The sequence below is a fragment of the Ambystoma mexicanum genome, chromosome 7p, assembly GCF_040938575.1.
Source record: "Ambystoma mexicanum isolate Mex_15411 chromosome 7p, UKY_AmexF1_1, whole genome shotgun sequence".
Taxonomy (NCBI): Eukaryota; Metazoa; Chordata; class Amphibia; order Caudata; family Ambystomatidae; genus Ambystoma; species Ambystoma mexicanum.
In genome coordinates, this window is record NC_090939.1 from 232,618,258 (window position 1) to 232,638,122 (window position 19,865).

Here is a 19,865-nt window from a genome sequence, read left to right on the forward strand (position 1 = left end):
AAGTGTGTAAATGAACACACACACACACTGAAGGATGCCGTGAACCTTGCTCTTTGTCTGATCTTCAACAAGGTAAGACAACCTAACTGGTTAGCGACCCCCAGCCAGTGAGGCACTCTTTCAACTGACCATAGTGGAACTAGAACTTCCATACCACCATGCTCCAGGTTCCACACTCACACTCCACACACCCTGGAGCCTGGTAACTATTTGCATATAAATCTAGACCGACACACAAAGCATATTAATAATAACTATGTACAAAGCTGAACAAAGGTGGACATGCATAGACAAGCACTCCTAACAGGAAGTGAATCCTGCATCAAGAGAAAGCAAGGGAAGTGAATCCTGCAATCGTTGACAGCAAAAGGAATTGTAAAGTGGCAAGAGCGAACCCGCCAGAGGGATGCCAGTAAAGAAGGGGTGAAGTCTGAAAGTCCCTTGGTGAACTGTTTTGTAGAAGGTGGCAAGAGTGAACCCTGCAGAAGGATGCTAAGGGAAAGGGGCGAGGTCTGAAGTCCCTATAACAGTGTGTTAACTAAAGTGAACCTGACCACGGTGTGTCCACAGTGAATTGTCTGTTAGAAGTTGGCAAGAGTTAACCCGGAAGAGGGAAGCCGACAATCGGGGACAAAGCCTGAAGTACTGTTTAAAAGGACATTAAAACTTGTGAAAGTAAGAGATATTGGAAGACCAGGGGAAGTGAATTGTCAAGTGGGTCCAGTCGAGGGAGATGCAGGGGTGAAAAGTCATCACCCAAAGTTCATTGAGAAAGGAACCGTTCAATTGATTTGGTTGAATACGATACGTGAGAGGTTGGCGCCCAGAAGAGGGGACGCAGGGATGAAGCCATCGCCCAACGTAAACTGTGGAAAATACCTTTTTGTTTGTTTGTTGTGGAAAACATCAGTCCCTCGAGGGCAAGAGACTTTTTAATGAAAAGCGACTTTACCATCGAAGAACCTGAGTGCTGGAACGGACCTGTCGGCTCGTGCCGCGAAAGCTCGAGTGTGAGCTGTGCTAGCTGGAACGTAACTGTCGGCTCATGCTGAGAAAGCTCGAGAATATGCTGTGTTCAAAAGTCCCCCCTTGTCCCCTATGAAAACGTAGGGAAGGGAGACACCTGGCAATCACATCCTGACTTATGATTTGAGAACACTTCTTTGCACTTTTTCTGTAATTAGTTGTAAGGACTTGGCAATAGTTTTTTTCTTTTTTTTAGTATAGGGCTTTTTATTTGACACAACGCCACTAGGACTGCCTTATTTTTCATTTGATGGTCGATGCTTGCTCCCATCTTAGATTTAGGTTAGGTGTTTTTCCACCCTGAACTTATAGTTCAATAAACACCCTTGAACTGTGATCACTTGTGTCTGTCTTTACTGTTGCTACCATGAATTCCTTAGAGTTGGGATTGTATTCAACCCATAAAGGCTGAGGAAGGTTAGGGTAGGCCAGTATTAGAAAAAAGGGGGATACCATGTCTCCCCGTCAGGCACTCCGTCCCAATCCCCAAAGACCTTACACCCAGGTGATCCTCCCTCGCTTGTCTGCCCTCAGGGTACGGATTCAAAAGCGATGGCCCTTCCTTGTAGAGAAGATCCCTGGGGAGTTGTTGTCGGAGTACCTTCAGGTTTCTCACAGTGTGTGTCTATTTGAAATGTTCAGCATACAGCCCAACATGCTACAAACCTGGAATTTGGCATGTGGGTAGGTTTCATGGTGTAGACAATGTGAAATGTATAAAATATACATTTTCCTAACTTCTATTTTTTTTTTTTAAGCGGTGTGCAATGCTTACCCCTGCCATATGGTTCTTCACGCCGTAGTGCTACGTTCAGCAGATAATGAAATCTTCAGCAGTTCATTGTCCCTAAACTTTCCACACTATCCGCATTCTAACTGATTTTAGCAGCACTCACTTTTGAAGTCATGCGGATGACTCAAAACAGTGCTTGTGTAGTAATGCGGTTGACAGGAAACGGTGTATGTCTCTTCATTAGTGCCCGGTTCGAAATTGAGATACAATGAGCTACCAGAGATGCTCCTTCAACTCTTTGCCCATTTTGGATGAAGCATTTTGTTTAAATTCCTATTCATGTGTTCGAATTCTTTTTTATTAACATTCTCAAATACTCAAAGTTAATGTCACATTTACATGTTTGGAATGCACCATTTTGCCCGAGGAGCCAGAAGTAACTGTTGGTTTCAAGCTAACCAGGCTCTACTATGCTGGAAACAGGAGCTAAATAGCTCCCAACTGCCCTCAATTTTGAACCCTGTTAGTGTCCGCAATACTGTTGTCCGTCATATCGTGCCAAATCTCTCATAATTATAGGAACTTCATTCCCCAAGAAGATGAATACATGCCACCTCAACAGTGCGAAGCTTACATGCTTCAATAGGGGTACGGCACTTCAAGCTTACATGCTTCAGTCCTAGGAATTACTGTGCGAAGCACGGGTACACTTGCTATATGTATGTATGTATGTAAATATATATATATATATATATATATATATCAGTTATGTTGCTGCTCGAGATAAAAAGTTTAGAGAAAGCATAATCCGAGCCTCCCGTCTTGACATAGAATTACCACACAGTAGTTTACTTCGAAAAAACCACCTAGAACCCAAAAAAGACGGATTCCACAAGTGTTATGCAGCTCATTTCCCCAATGAACCCTCGCCCTGTCCACATACTATGTTGTCTATTTGTGCGGCCTAGTAAAGTGTCGCTGGTAACAGCCAAAGCTAGGAAAGGATGCAAATACCATGGAACGTGTATGTATTTAACACTTAAAATAGTCTTGAACATGTATATACTATTCATCATATGTGTATTTATAATGCCAGAAATGACATCTCTGAAAATGTGTGTTTTCTATAATTGGGTCAGTACATACATCATAATGTGTCCTTGTAGGTGGCTATAATCAGTGATAAAGAGATTTTTCTTCTATTGTATGTCTTGTTCCATGGCGGTGTCTGCTTTGAACATTTGTTACTGCAGTGTCGTTCACATTCTGAAATGTTTATTTGATAATTATGAGTGTTTTACATATGTGCGAAGCTGCCTCTTAACTAAACTCTTTCATATAGTTAATCAGAGTCACAAACTTGAACACATTCAACTGAAGAAGTGGCTGAAACATAGAGGGTTTGAAGACAACACTTTAAAGACTGCACATTTTCCAGGTAGTATATTAAGAGGTAATGAAGCAACATTGTCGGCCATTTAGTACATTAATTGTATGTGTTTATTGCATGCACACTATTTCCTCATTCATTAGCTTTTTAAATTATTAACATGTCCTTGGTAAAGTTGAATATAAATGGTCAAAATCTTTTTTGTACTCTGATTTTCATGTTTTAGTAAGGATCAATAACACCTAAGATGTGGTTTTCTGCTCTTAACTAAACTTATACCAAAAACCCTTTTTTAGTCAAAATGATTTTACTGCAATTGATATAGTATTAAAATACTATTGATGACATTTCTGATATTGTTCAATATAGAAATATAAATAAATACGTGAGAACTATGTTTCCAGCTTAACACTGGAAATACTTTATAGTTTTGGCTCCATTCTTGGTGACACTGGGTGATAAAGTATCGCATTAAGATTAGCGAGTCCTAAGTTGACTGGCCGAAGCACAGAAATGAGGGAACTCTTGAATTTTCTTGTTTATCACAGTGATCCTCCAATAAATAGGCTATGCTAAAAAAAAAAAAAAGGAACCTGAATCCCAGCCCTTCTTTGCTTTACACAGTCAGAAACTAATGCATTTCTTCTGATGGACCTGGTGCAGCAGCATCTGTCACCATCTCTCCAGGAATTATATGAACTCCCACTCATGTCAGTCACAGTCTTTCCTTAGCCCCTTCCACCAGCTGTCAATTATAATGCATACAGGAGCTGGACAAGCAAAACGTGCAATTCTGAACCCACAGGGTGCTGCCCTTCCCTCAATCTCACTGCTCCTTCCAAGCCCCTCAGTCTGTTTCCGGCAATTTCTTGCTAATAGCATAAGTAGATGTCCTCCTCTGATATATAGCACAGGAGATGGTCCTCTTTCCTGTGGTCAAATGGAGGGACTGTAGAAGTAGCAAACACAGAGCACCGGAAGCTTTTGCAGCCTACCCTCATTCCCCAGACAGGATCAAGTAATCAACTAGTGGGGATCTGACAGACGCTGTGTTAGATCAAGAGATCTACATACAATTAATTCCAGAAGATCCACCATCAGCATGCATCAGGAGATAATGGTTTCATGTAGTGCGTCATGCTGTATTCCCCCACTTTCAATTGCTGTAATACTAATTATTACACAATGTAATGATACTCAGTTTATAAACTTCGGAAGGATACATGTCAGAGTCTACTCTGCCAGGGTTCGAACCTGCCATGTAGTCAGAAACTTGATGTTGGGGCAAGTTCATAACTTGCTGAGCTAATGTGTGGGAGGATAAGTCCATGAGACCCCCTCCCCAACATACCCCACCTGCGTAAGCTCCATGGCTCGTCGGAGGCACCCCTGTCGCCTGAGCTCAGGTGACGGGGTGGCTGCTGATCGACACACAGGCCCAATCGATTTGCACTGTAACAGACCATGGACTCCATTTTGCGAGCGTCAAGACTCCATTTTAGATAATAGCGACCTAAACCCCAACGAGGCAGCCTGCCTGTGAATGCTGCAGCTTGGCCCCCGCTCACTGTGCACAGGGAGCCATGCCTCGCCTGGCGCCTTCCCCCCATGGTAGATCCGCTGAAGGCCGTTCTCACGAGCAAATCAGAACAAACACTGTGGCCCTCATTAGGACCCTGGTGTTAAGGGGTTAACAGCGCCGTAACAGGTGTTGCGCCGTTAAACCCTTAACGCCTTACTACGAGGTCCCTTTGCGGGACCCGACCTTAACGACTGGTCTGGACCAGCCGTTAAAGTAGGGGCCCGCAAAGAGACTCTCGAGGTAAGTACGGTACCGCAATTTGCGGTACTGTACTTACCGCCTTCCCCATTCCCATTATGCCCTATGGGGCAAAAATGGGAATGGGGAAGGGCCATGGTGGCATGAGGAATTACCGCCCCGCCAACCTTGGAATAAGGTGGTAATTCCCCATTCCGCCATGGCGGACTCCGGCATGGATTTCCGCCAGAGTCCTAATGAGGGCCTGTATCATTTACCTTCTGCAGTACATCACTGTCCCCGAAGTGACCTGACTAGCGGTCCAAGCCTGGAAAATAACAAACACCACCTCAATTGAACAGGCCGCAACCCAGCATCTATCCCCTTAAGATATATGGTGTCAATACCCTCCTCGTATGAACCCCTGTCTATGTTCCCAAAATGAAGTGTTAACCACATACCAAAGCCTAACGATTCATAGGGTTGCTATATTAATTATAAACACCAGTGTTGGGGAAGGGATAAAAGTTCATAAGTATTGGTAAAGTAAGAATGACCTCAGCCCGTGTAAGATACCATGTGCCTTGAAGACTCAATGAAAGGGCTTGATACAGCGCACCTAGTGCTAACTAACGAATGCTGCTAAGTACAAAGGAAGGCGGAAAAAGCATTACCGAGAATATTTGTTTGTCATACAGTGGGAAAAGTTTGAATGTATGAACAAGGATGTAAATGTACTATCACCTCTGAATGTATTGCTTCTATACACCACCAAACCTAATGCTACCTCATGTGTTATCCAACTGCTACCGTGTGTTGTGATTGCTAAAATGTAGTCAACCGATGTTCCGTGATGTATGAAACACTGCCAGACTTTCAGAGTCGTATATGAAATAGTACATGAATGTATAGACATTAGAAATGTGTAATCACTCTAATATTACTAACTTTATTAACCGTCTTCTCGTTCTGTATAGTGTGCAGCCCAGGCACAGAGAATTGCTCATACACACAAGGCCATCTCCTCCTCCTCCCGCAAAGGTCCGCCAGGGCTAGCTGGTGCGCGGGCAGCACAGCTTCACCTCCCCTCATTCTGCTGGACCCGCTTCAAGTATTTAACTACCCCATGTCTGAGGCCGCCATGGTCGGCCAAATGAATTATTTACAACCTGGTCCTAAACCCCACTGCCTCAAGGGGCCAGAGGTGCACCCTCGCTGATCCAGTAGTACTCCAGGTCACCCCAAGTTAATGAGCCTGGGAGATAGGTATGCAACCCTGCACTAACATATAATAAAGTAATTCTTCACTACATCTAACAAGACCAGAATGACAGGGCAGCTCACCCCGTGCCCTCAGACCAAACACCCCAGTTTTATGACACCCGGTCAATAGGTCAAAAGTAACAGTGCACTGATGTATTGGCGAAGCTCCACATTGCCTGTTGCTCCTCCGGTATCCTATTATTTCTTAGAGTAACATATTGTAGGATTTACAGGACAACTGGAATCGTCTCATGGATGAGTGTTTGTGTGTGCGTGGCCACAAGGGCAGAATGTTAGGGCAGCCATCTATCAATGACACTGACCGCGCCTGGCCTGGCAGCCCCACCCCGGTGAGCCCAGCTGACCCATCCACCCCACGTTGGCACCACGCTGATGTCCACCAATCCTGGAGCTGCTCATCACTGCTGCGCCTATAGTTAGTCGACGCCACCCAATCCCTAAGACTATGTGCCCCCTATAGTGTGTAGAACTCGTGACGTGGTTTTGTAATAAATAAGACTGTCTTTGCTATTGTCAGAGTGAGCGCTCTCGGAGCTTGCAGAGTCCTTTGCATGCCCTATTTGACTAGATAAAAAACCCTTTACATTCACCCGCACTTTTTCGTGGTCTCATTCCCTCCTTGGGTGTGTCCTTCATTGCCTCTCATTGTGGGGAAGGTACTGCCTTTTAGGGGACGCTTGCTTTCAGTGGTGACCCCGAAGGCGTGATTAATTCTTTCATCGTCCCCTCTGGCATGAGAAATTCCGGGCGGCAGTGGAGACGCACGGTGCGCCCGCTCAAGAGAGCTGCCCGCCTACGGCAACTGATACGCTTAGACGTGCGCATGGAATAGGCCAAAGGGTACGAGGTCCCGCTCCAAAAAAAAACCTTTAGTACCGCTCGCCGGAACCGGGGGCGGCCATTGAGTGTGAGGCAGCGCTGCCTGGGTGGACCCAGTCCGGAGAATCTCGAATCAAGACGGGCACGTGAGTATTAAGTGCGAGTGATTATAAAAGGTGAAGGGGAAGGGAGCCAGATTATACGAGGTCATTTAAGGGGTACTTTCAACTATTAATGCTACTTATATTTACTTTACTATCTCTGCAAATGGCCATTAGGACAAAAAAGGTGAAATAAGGGAAGATAAAGATGGGAACCTAGCTCTGCAATGGGGTAGAAGGCAGCGCCGCATAGTGCTATCTCAACTAGTACTAGGAATAAGTGAACAGTGGAGAATAAAATAAAGGTGTCTGAGAATAGGGAGACACCGTGTGTATGTTAGAAACTGCTATTTTCTTTTCTTCTTCTACTTCAGTCGGGGTACCTCAGTCGTGAACAAAAGATAACAACTTTTAAAAGGTTTAGGGGCAAATGATGATCTAGGGAAAGGGGGTCTTATCAGGGAGAGAAGTACAGGGCAAAGAAAAAGGGGAGGGGTAAATGTTATGTGTTGTATGTTAAAAGTATGTTAAATGTCTGTCCCATGCAGCACATGATAAGTTAACAATGTATCAAAGAGTTGTAAAGAGATAATGTTGAATTGATGACATTGTATAGCTCTATGGTATGGTCATTGTAAGTGTGACCCGGTAAGATCTGAAGGTAATAATATTTTGAGCAAGTCCTTTTTGTATATGTCCAAGAACTGTTTAAGATAAGGGTCACACACACACCTATAAGCCACAGTGTTAGACACAAAATAGTACAGAAAGGTAAACACTGAGTATAATATGGGGGCGGAGACACTCCTGGCCCACATTTGTAAAAATGTACCTGGTTATGCAGAACGCATAAAGTATCACGATCAATGGGTAACAGAATTAAAGGTAGAAGGACTACCCCAAGTATGACCAGAAGGGGGATCATTTGATAAAAGTGTCCTAGATATGATAGCCACATGTATATTCATGAAATACACAGGAAAACAGTTTCATAATAGAAGAGAAATATTAGACTTATGGGGGCTATTCGAGGAAGTGCCTCCACTCAAAAAGAAAGAGTCAGTACCTAACCTGCCCTCCACCGTTGACAATCCCCTAACCGCACACAAAAATGGAAAGGGGATCACAGGAAAAGAAGGATCGATCGAGGTAACACGATTGTACCCCCTCCTAAACAAACTAGTGCCGGCAGAAGGTTATAGTGATCCCACATTTGTTCCCCCCTGCAGCCCCTACAGCCACCCCACGACCAACTGCGCCACCACCATATGAGTGCCCCAGACAGCGTGGGCAGGTAAGCACCCCAGCAGTAGATATTGAGAAGTTAACAGAGGACCTAGATTCTAGGCTCTCAATGGCAAGAGACTAGTTATCTAGAATAAGAAATATATGTGAGCAGAGTGGAACAAGTGTTGCTAGAACTGAACAAACACCTAGAGCACAGGCACTCGACAGGTCATCTGAAGAATGGTGGAAGAAAGGGGAAATACTGTTTATTATTCAGGAAGAGCCAACTCGAATAATAGAACTGGGGCCACGGGAAATGGAAGAAAACGCAGGTGAAGAGGGAATGGCTACCGGGGGAATGGAAGAACTGTGGTGCGATATTGAGGACGAGGAACAGGAAAGTGGGAGGTTGGATGTGGCGATGGGAGGAAGATCAGGTAGAGGAGAGGAGACACCTCTGGGAAGGACAATGGAAGAGGAATGAACAGGAAGATTAGGGAATAGAATGGGAAGAATGGCAACGTTAGGAAAGAAAGGATTGAAGGTGAGTACTGGCAGAACGACAAAGAGCAAACTACAACTCCCATTGATACATAGGGGAGGTGGGAGGCCAAATGACATACCCTGGGCCCAGATGGATAAAGCCAATTTGTTAAACTCATTGCCCCCGCTATCAGGGGGGGAAAGTAAGTGGATATATGCATTTGAGAAACATACCGCGGGAGTGCCATTGGCAGTAGGTGATGTTAAAAGCTTGCTAGTGTCGGCAGTAGGTGATCAAGCAGATAGAGTGTGGGCAAAAGCTGGCTTCCTTGGAGTAACATTGGATTGTGATCGCCATGATGGAGCATCTTTAACACAGTGTGCGCAAGGGTATGGGATGCACTAAGGGAAACATTTCCAGACACGCCAGATTTACAGTCAGTAATGCAGTGCACAATGAATGATGGGGAGGATGCTATGGATTTCATTTTTAGGGTGCAGGAGATGTGAAGAGCCGAGACGGGCACACCCTGGGACCAGTCAACATCCCTATTTTACTTTATAATAAAGAGAGGGCTCCCAAAGGAGGTACAGAAAGCACTCGACAAAATAGCTGGGATCGAGGCAAAGGGATGGCCGGAAATACAAAGCATAATAGTGCACCACTGCAAAAGAATAAAGGAGAGGGAAAAAGAAATTGCCCAAAAAAGGTTGGCGGATGATGCAAAGTTAGTACAAACAAAGCTGGTGAAGGTTGCTGCAGCTGTAGCAGCACTCCCCCAAGACAGGGAGGGGGAAGAGGAGGAGGGGCTGGTAGCGATACAAGGGAGGATGGCAGCAAATTGGGCAGGCAACGGGCAGCCACAGTGGAACGGACTAGAGCAATACGGAGGACCGCAGTGGCAAGTGTGGGCCCCCCGCGGAGGACGAGGTGGGTACAGGGGCCGCAGAGGAGGTGGTCAAGGATACGGAAGAAGTGGCGGGTATGGGCGACAAGGTCCTAGGGGGGGACAAGGGAACTGTTGGAATTGTGGTAGGTGGGGACATTTCTCACGAGAATGCAGAAGCAGACCAAATAATGTGTATCAAGACGATCAACCATATGGTCATCCTCACCTGGGAAGCCCATATGGATTACCCATGGGAGGGGCACAAGGGCAGCCAGAGCAGGAGTATGTAGAGCAGCGAAGAGAACCTCCTCATAATGTACAACCGCATCCACAAAGCCGTAATCATATGCAATACACACAGGGTAACCCTTTTGCCACGACTGCTAACGGTGCACCTGCACCATACGGCGGAGTGGCAGTGCTATCAGGAAATGTCTTCAGTCGAGGGGGGGGGGACACAAGACATCCAGCATAGGACAGCCCACAGGGAGCACTTGCATGTCCTGTACTATCTACGACCTACAATGCAGCAGAGTAACCATTGATAGGGGCGCAGATAGGGAATAAACAGTTCATATTTATGGTGGACTCGGGAGCTGAAAAATCATGTTTATGTGAAGGCCGGTTTCCGCTATCTAATCGTAAATTGGAGATGCAGGGGTTCTCTGGGGCTGTTGTCGAAGTTCCTTACACAGAAGATTTATATGTCCCCGTGGGGGGTAAGACAGTGAGGGCACCCCTACTCTAATACGAACAGTCCCCGATTAACTTACTCGGAAGGGACCGCTCAGTAAGCTTAATATGACTATCTCCTTCACAGAGAGAGGGATAGTTAGTTCAACCCCAGGGATCTGTCCCAAGCACGTAATGCTGGTGGTGCATGCGCGAGGAACAGCACCAGAAGTGCGCGGCATACCAGTAGATCCTGATGTGTTCATTCAAGGGCTGAAAACATTGGCACGGGTAGTGCCCGAGTTGAAAAAGCTAGAATGGCGGGTACCCGCGGAGTTCATCTTCCGACCAATAGCACGCCCAGAGATTGTGCCAGGGACAGTGATGTCCTTAGATTTGCATGCAGTTCAAATCTCAGCTAAAAAAAATAGCCGTATTTGCAATGGATATACACGGATGTGAGTGGCGCACAGTATTGTGCATCAATGCCGACATTGTATTGTGAGACGTGTCAGATCAAGATCTTTTCTCAGATTCCGAAAGTGACAGTGAGATAATAATGGAAATAGCAATACCCTGAGATGTCATGATACAAGAAAGGCAGGTGCCAGTACAGCTGATGCAGTGGTGGGGGCACCGCCTTCCTTCTTGGATGATGATATGAAATGAGTGCCCAGTAATTTGTGGACCACAGGCCCCCATGACGTGGGATTATTGCATGGCGTGACACCAGTTAAAATAAAACTCTAACCAGGAGCTATTTTGCCAAGGGTAAAACAGTACCCCCTGTCCCGACAGGCAGAAGAAGGCATAAAAGAGACAATCGGCGCATTACTGGCCCAAGGAATAATAGTACCCTCAAATTCGCCATGTAACACTTGCATTTACCCAATCAAAAAAGCAAAAGGTGGGGCATGGAGGATGATCCAAGACCTACGCCCGCTAAATGACGTGATCCAAAAAGAGTTCCCTTTGGTCCCTAATCCAGCATCTATACTGTGCAGCATTCCCAAGAATGCATCACACTTCACAGTAGTGGATTTGAAAAATGCCTTCTTCTCCATCCCACTGGCAGAGGAGTGCAGGTATCTAACAGCATTTACACTGGGAGGAAAGAGATACGAACATTGCAGGTTACCCCAGGGATACTGTGAGAGCCCCAGCATATTCAACCGCATACTCCATGAAGATCTAGGGAACATGACAGCAGAGAGCACAATTATTCAATACGTAGATGATTTACTCATCTGCGCAAAGAATGAGGAAGACTGCAGAAAAGACTCCACTGCTCTCTTGACATTTCTGGCCCACAAAGGCTACAAGGTCGACAGAGGAAAATTACAGTACTGCCAACGAGAAGTGTTATACTTAGGACAGCTAATCTCACGAGACGGCAAGAAGATAATACCAGACAGAGTAGCTACCATTACAGCAGTAAGACGGCCCAACACAGTTAAGGAAATGCAAAGATTTCTCGCCATGTGTAACTACTGCCGAGCATGGATATTAGATTACGCAGCATACACAAGACCGTTATTGCAGGCACTCAAGGAGGCCCAACGAGAGAACACAGAAATTCAATGGTCAGCAGAAATTGATGACGCATTCACCTCACTCAAGGAACTGATCTCGAGCGCGCCAGTGCTCGCAAACCCAGATTATGAACTCAAATTTTACCTGTTCTCCCACTACAAGGGGATCCTCATGAAAGCGGTATTGACACATAAAACATCCCTAGGGCACAAGCCTCTTGCCTACTACAGTGGCAAATTAGACGCAGTAATGCAAGGACATTGAGAAAAGTGCAACAATAGCGATGGGTTGCTTTGTGACACAATTTGTGGAACACTCCCTATTCGCTATATTGGAAAGATCAAAAGCAAGTTGACAACTCAAAGAGCAACTACTTATCAAATAATCTAGTCCAGTGCAAACCTACACATCTTCCGATGTAAAACAGTAAATCCAGCAAGATTCATTACAGAACCATGCACCCTAGAAGACATGCAGGAACACGACTGTACTACTTGCAAGGGGGAGGAAGGGGAAGGCCCGGTGGTAAGTGAAAATGCCCTAAACGAGGGAGAGGTATTCGTCATAGATGGGTCAGCATCAATAAACCCAGACACCGGGGGAAAAACATGTGGGGGTGGCAGTTGTGAGATTGGAAGAAGGTGAGTACGAAGTGATAGTACATCATCGCCTGCCATCCCATTACGCAGCAGAGCTTATAGCACTCATTGAAGCATTATGTGCAGCGAAAGGGTGCGCAGTCACCATTTACACAGACTCAGTTTATATGACCACAACATTACACAGCGGGTTGGCAAGGTGGGGACTGAGAGGGTTCCACAGAGCAGATGGGTCACCCATACATCATGCAGAGCTCCTGAAGGAACTGATTGAAGCATTAAAAGAACCCACCATGGTAGCCATAGTTAAGTGCCAGGCCCATACGTCTAACACAGACGTTATCTCTTTGGGAAACGCAGCAGCAGACGCAGCCGCCAAGGAAGCTTTCTATTTAGCAAAAGAGCGAACAGGTGAGTACCTAATGCACCAACGTGTAGAGGAAGATCTCCCAGACGGCTATAACATCATGCCCGTGTCACAAATACTAGAGCTACAAGAAAGGGCAAGTGAGGAAGAAAAAGGGCTGTGGGAAAAGAGGGGATGTAGCCAATTGGCAACAGATCTTTTGTGGCATCAGAATAACACCGGGAAGGTGGTTATGCCACTCAAACCCTTGGAGATGGCATTCCAACAACTACACTTCCCCGCCCACAATGCTAAACAGCACATTGCAGCAGAGATACAAGAGGACTGGTTTGCGCCAGGCCTTCAGGAACATATATCTAAGCTGGCAATGGAATGCACAACATGTCAAATATACAATTCAGGAATAACCCTATGGACACTGCGAGGAACAATACCCAAACCCGTAGGGCCCTTCAGAGAACTGCATATTGATTATGCAGATATGGGAGAAAGGTGTAATGGTGCACGATACATGATAGTGGTCATTTGTCCATTCTCCAGGTGGGTTGAAGCAGGGCCATGTGCACGACCTGATGCCAAATGCGCTGCAAAATTCTTAGTGAGGGAAGTATTCCAGCGGTGGGGAATTTGCGACGTGATTCGCTTGTATAATGGCACACATTTTGTTAATTAACTTTTTAGAGAATTAACAGCTCTGTTAGGAATTAAGCATAAACTATGCTCGATTTATCATCCGCAAAGCAATGCCGTGGTTGAGAAGATCAACGGCCTTCTGAAGGGTAGGCTGTCAAAATTGTGCTTTTCCCTCAAAAGAACTGGGTGCATTGTCTGCCTCTGGCCTTGTTCGAGCTGAGAAGTCAGCCTAGTAAGGACCACCATTTGTCACCGCACGAGATCGATCGTGATGGGAAGACGCATGCACACAGCACACTCCCCGCTCCGCAGACATTCAGATGCGCACAAAAGCGCCAGGAGAAGAATTTATTGACTATCTGACAAAACTCACCAGAGCAGCCCGCATGATATCAAGGCAGCTTGCACTACCATTTACTCGAGAAGAAGGGAATGAGGCAGTAACATTTGTCGAAGAGAACCCACAAGGGCAGTTAATGCCAGGAGACATGATTTATGTACAAAGTTTCGTACGGAGGTGGAATGCCCAAAGATTTCATGGCCCTTATGAGGTGATATTTTGCACACCGACTGCGGTGAAGGTAAAGGGCTTGAGATATTGGATACATTTGACAGACGTACGTAAAGCATATGACAGTGTCAGAGAGGAACGAGAAGAAGAACTACAGACAACAGCAGAGATTTCACAGTAAAGAGAAAAGCAAAACGATCAATAATAGAGATGGGTACAGAGTAAAGGAATGATAGCAAGAAAATGTACATTGACAAATTGTTTCTGTGCCAAACGAAAAATAAAAATGAAAATGTAAATAAGGTCTCTTCCTCTCTCCCTCTCTCACGCCCTCCCCTCCTTTACCTCTCTTTGACTATATAATAAAATGAAGATTTCAACTGTTTAAGTATGCTTAATGCACTTTTATGTTTTAACATATAGGAATAACCATGGCAACGAATGGGCAGCCCGCAACGAATAACATTAGGGCAGTTAGAAATGTAAATAATGAATTCGACTTACGTAGAAATTCGTATGAATGTGGCCTGTTTGTGTGTGTTGCTTTATTCTTTGCAATGATGTTTGGACTTATTACTTATTGGTTCATTTCATTCATCTCTATCGAGATGAATGAGGGGGGAGGGAATGGAACTAACATGGGAAATGGAACCAAGATGGTCAAAGAAGGTGACTATTTAATATGGAACGAATTCCAGTTTGTATGGGGCTATGGTACAGTCCCGCCCAACACACAGCCCACAAATGACATCAATAGCAGCCCGAGTATAAATCCAGCTCCGCTCCTAAATGTCTCAGAATATAATGTTTATAGTCTAAACGATCTTAACCCTTATTTCATATCATGGTTGTACGATACTACTGCCACACTGCACTCGCCAGAAGTTACCACAACCGCGGAAACTAGACCACCTATAGGCAGAAAGGAAGAGAATGAAGAAATGGAAGAGAGGTTTCCGCCTCTATATGATGAATGGGAAAAGGGGGGCGCGGGGAAAGGGGGGCCAATGTCACATATAGCCCGAGAAGCAAAGAGCTACCTTAGAAGCAGTAGGAGGAAGAGGGAGGTGGGGAGGAGAAAATACGATGAATATTCTGGCCTGGGTCTAGACACAATAGAAGACCCCAGACATCCACATCAGTCAAATAAATGGTACGCAGACAAGAGCTCTACTGCAAAGCAGACAACCAACGAGAGTTATGTCTGTTCCCAGATTCCCAACGCCTCGGGTACACCTAAAGTTCTCCAGCATTGGATCTTTCATGGATTCACATGCTTAGAATATTCCCTGTCGTCAGGCTGGGAATCCTCGGTAAATTATATAGGCCTTTTCCATAGGAAAAATGTCGACACTTTTGTGTCCTATCTAAGTCGTTTTGGGCCACGTACGCCTGCGCCACTAGGACGTAGAGTTATAAGTAGCCCCGCCCCCGCGGATCCCTCAGATTTCAACCGTCTTCCAAAGTAGTGGGATTACCTCGAGTATCTGCTATTTTTGCTAGGATGTGCGTTCTTTTTCTTCGACTTCCTTCGAAAATGTCTGGAAAGGCATTGTTTCGTCCATGTGCTACTTGCGGTCTTAAGAAAGTGTATGAAGGTGATGGGCATATGGACTGTATTTACTGTCTTCACCCTCATCATTCAGTCGACACGTGTGAGATCTGTCAAGGCTTCTCCCTGAAGACCCTGAAGGACCGAAACAGACGCCTGGTGACTTGGCTCAATGACGGGGCGGGTTCGTACCCTGCATCGGAGGTAGGCTCTACGGCCTCGAGATCTAAATCTCCGGTACCCCCTCGTCCCACTGCGTCAGCAGAACCCCTGACGAAGAGAAGAAACCACGTTCATCGGAAAAACATTCCTCTGATAAACATCCGGTGAGGGACTCTTCGTCAAAGAAAACGTCCTCTTCTTCCTCCTCATCAAAAAAGGAGAAGAAATTGAAATCCTCCTCGGGAGACCGCCATGGCTCTACCTCGAGTCGAGTGTCGTCGACCCACAAGCCGAGTTCAAAACCGGCGAGTGCGCCACAAGGCTCTGCGCCAAAAATTTTGTCGTCGTCGACGGTCAGATCGTCAACGTCTTCTTTACCATCTGTGCCTGCTCTTCCCGCAACCACTTGGGCGGGTTAAACAGCGGTTATGGAGAAGATGTCGTCGCCGACGGTGGCTTCTTGTTGCAGCCAGAAGCGGCCCTTTCCATATCCTCGGCGGTGGATGACCGTGGTACGATGGTACAGCCGACTGATCTGGGCTTACGTGCAATCAGTTCGGGGGAACTCCCGAGCAGGAGTGCCATCCCAACCGCCTCTTCCTTGCTGAACCCCCAGTCTCTATTGTCCCTGGAGGTGTTGAACACGTTGCACGCAGTTGCCTCACACTGGTGTCCCGACGGTACCGCAGGCTATGCCGGTCGTCGCTGAACCGGGCCCGGCTCTGCGCTCGACGACCAGAATACCTACAACTTGCCCGCTGGAGGATTGTTCTCACCCACACTCTGAGGAGGGAGAACTGCCGGAGTCGTAGTCCGAGCATGAAGGTTCCCTTTCAGACGTCTCATTATCCCCCTCAAGGGACCCCACATGGGAGTCGGATGCAGAGATGGAACCTCCAAAGAGCCCGGCGCAACCACCTCCGCCGTATGACATCGGGGCCTTCCATGCAATGATGGGAAAAGCGTGTGCAGAATTTGGCCTGGCGCCGGAAGAAGTGAAGAAAGATTGCTTTCTCTTCGATCATATGGGCAAGAGAAGAAAATCGATGTTTGCCATCCCAATTTTGGACCATGTCTGGCAAGAGGGTTGAGGACGATGCGTCATCCTTTCTCGGAACCGGCGATAAAAGGACGGTTAGAAAAGAAATTCAAGGCTCCAAAGTCAACCTCCAAATGCTTGACATCTCAACCTTCGCCGGATTCGGTGGTGTCTGCTGCTGCGGCCAGAAAAGCGAGGTTGCAACACAAATGCACGACCCCGCCGGACAACGATGCCAGGAGACAAGATGTGTTTGGAAAGAAGGTATTGTCAGTCGGTGCGACTACAGTGAAAGCAGCCAACTCCCTGGCCATTATGGCACGGTATGATAGAGAGATATGGCATCGTTTGGCTCCTATCTTAGACCATCTGCCTGAGGAACACAGGAAGTCCGCTATGCTACTAGTACGTGAAGGGGAAGAGGCTTCCAATCACTCCATAAATATCGCTGTCGACCTGGCGCAGGCCGGTTTTAAACAAATTAATAACGGCGTAGTGTTAAGGAGGTAAGCCTGGCTTAAGTGCACGACCTTTAGACCAGAGGTGCAATACAAGGTGCTGGACATGCCGTGCGAAGGGGAACAACTGTTTGGCGAGAAAGTTGATGAAGCCTTGAAGGGCATGAAAGAAGACTCTGACACTGCTCGGTCACTCGGCGCCCTCCAAAGTGGCAGAAATTTTCGTTCCTTTTGTCCTTCCAGAGGTGCTTCCGGAAACTCCCGGTTTGGATCACCTAGAGACCGAGGTTTCAGTCGACCCTCCTACTCTCCCCAAGGCTACAGACGAGCAGCCCAAGCTACTCGTAGAGGCAGAGATTACCAGTCCTCAAGAAGGAGAGGCTCCTACTCATCGTCGGCAAAGGATCGACAGGCAAAGACCCAGCAATGACATGTTTCGAGACGTCCTGGGGGGCAGAGTGTCTCGTTGCGTCGACGAGTGGGAACGCATAACAACGGACCAATGGGTTTTGGACACGATACATCTGGGTCACTCCCTACAGTTCAAGGACAAGCCACCACACATTCCCCCAGTGTTCTCGCCGCAATTCCATCTTCAGGTACTGGTGCAGGAAGTGACGCTTATGCTGCAAAAAGGGGCTATAGAACTGATCCCGGTGGCTGAAAGAGGACAGGGAGTGTACTCCCGTTACTTCGTGGTCAAGAAACCCAATGGAAAATGGCGTCCCATTCTAGATCTACGGGCTCTCAACAAGCTGCTAAAGAATCTAAAATTCAAAATGCTCACTCTGCAGGAGGTTATCCGATCGATACAACCGGGAGATTTTTTGTCGTCGCTAGACCTTCAAGACGTGTACTTTCATATCCCGATGCGTCGATGACACAAAAGATTTCTGCGGTTCGTCGTCGGGCGAACCCACTATCAGTTCAAGGTCCTCCCATTCGGACTAAAATCGTCTCCCAGGACGTTCACGAAATGTTTGGCACCAGTGGCAGCCTGGTTACGGAAGTAAGGTCATCATGTGTACCCATATCTGGACGATTGGTTGGTAAGGGGCTTATCTCCGGAAAGGGCACGGGAAAGTCTGAATGCCACCATGTCCCTCCTACAGCGCTTGGGCTTCGCAATAAACTTCGAACAAGTCCTCCTTATCACCAACAAGGACCTTGGTCTTTCTGGGGGCGGAGTTCCAGACGCAGTCAGGATTGGTAAAACCATCTGTCGAAAGAGTTCTGAAACTACGCCAGAAAGCATCAAAATGGAAAGTCAACACCAGAGTGTCGGTGAGAAGGTACATGTCCCTGCTGGGGACCATGGCGTCCTGTATACCCTTGATCAACAATTGTCTCTTCATGAGGCCCATTCAGGAATTCTTGACGGATCGATGGGCACAGAGTCAAGGTCTTTGGTCGGACAAATTGACCATCAACAGCAGGCTCGTGCAGGCACTTCAGTGGTGGAGAATCTCCAAAAATCTGACAAGAGGGGTGCCCTTACTGGAACCTGGGTTCCAGATGACGGCGGTGACAGATGCTTCTCTGACTGGATGGGGAGCTCATCTGGATTCCCTTCAGGTTCAAGATCGGTGGTCATCGGAGGAGTCCAGCCTTCACATCAACGTGCTGGAGCTAAGGGCAGTGTGGTGGGCCCTGAAGTCCTTTCTGTCACGGATAAAAGGATCCGTTGTACGGATAATGACAGACAACACGACAACAATGTTTTACCTGAGAAAGCAGGGGGGTACTCGCTGCAGGACTCTTGTCGACCGAAGCCCAGGAGATCTGGCATTGAACCCTCCGCCACAGGATATATCTATTGGCGTTCCACTTGCCAGGAGTCAAAAACGTGCAAGCAGACTCTCTCAGCAGAGAGATGAATCGACTACACAAATGGGAATTGAACGACCAACAACTACACCGTGTCTTCGAAAAGTGGGGTCGCCGGGCTCTAGATCTCTTCGCGACAAGAGAGAACAGGAAGTGCTGACAATACGCGAGCAGGTGGCCACAACAAGACTCACTGGGGGAAGTGTTCTCCTTCCCGTGGACGGACAAGTTTTTGTATGCGTTCCCCCCGTTTCCACTCATACGTCGGACGCTGCAATGCGTTCACAGATATCCATGTCGGGTGATCCTGGTGGCCCCGTACTGGGCGAGACAAGTGTGGTTCTCCGATCTACTCCATCTTTCAGCAGGGGAGCCCATGAGGTTCCAGAGGATCCCGAACCTTCTGTCTCAGGACAAAGGGGCGGTTTGGCACCACGACCCGGACAGCCTCAGTCTGACAGCCTGGCTCCTGATTTCTCCAAGTTTGGTACGTTAGCAATTCCACCGGACTGTCGTCGCATTTTGCATTCGGCAAGGGCGCCATCCACGAACGCTTCGTATACGTACAAATGGAAGAGATTCTGTATTTGGTGCGGGGATCAGCCTGGTTTACGTCCACTCCACTTCACTTCACACCGAAGCAGCTTCTACCATACTTACTACTCCTGGCTCAAAAAGGTTTGTCTTTTTCGTCGATAAAAGTGCATCTGGCGGCCATCTCGAGATTTACTCGGAAGAGACATACGACTCCATTATTTAGTGACCGGCTGATTAAACATTTCATGAAAGGATTGTTCCGA

At 46.9% G+C, this 19,865-nt stretch overlaps 1 protein-coding gene across 2 annotated transcripts in view; it reads left to right on the plus strand.

The window, feature by feature from the left end:
- SETD4 (SET domain containing 4) overlaps window positions 1-19,865 on the plus strand; it is a 390,795-nt gene that overhangs the window by 134,768 nt on the left and 236,162 nt on the right. The window contains exon 3 of one of the 2 annotated variants that reach the window (XM_069636124.1): window positions 3,102-3,212. In XM_069636124.1, coding sequence (XP_069492225.1) covers window positions 3,102-3,212 — 111 coding nt within the window. The remainder of the gene's footprint in view (window positions 1-3,101; window positions 3,213-19,865) is intronic. The other variant, XM_069636125.1, reaches the window with a different exon arrangement.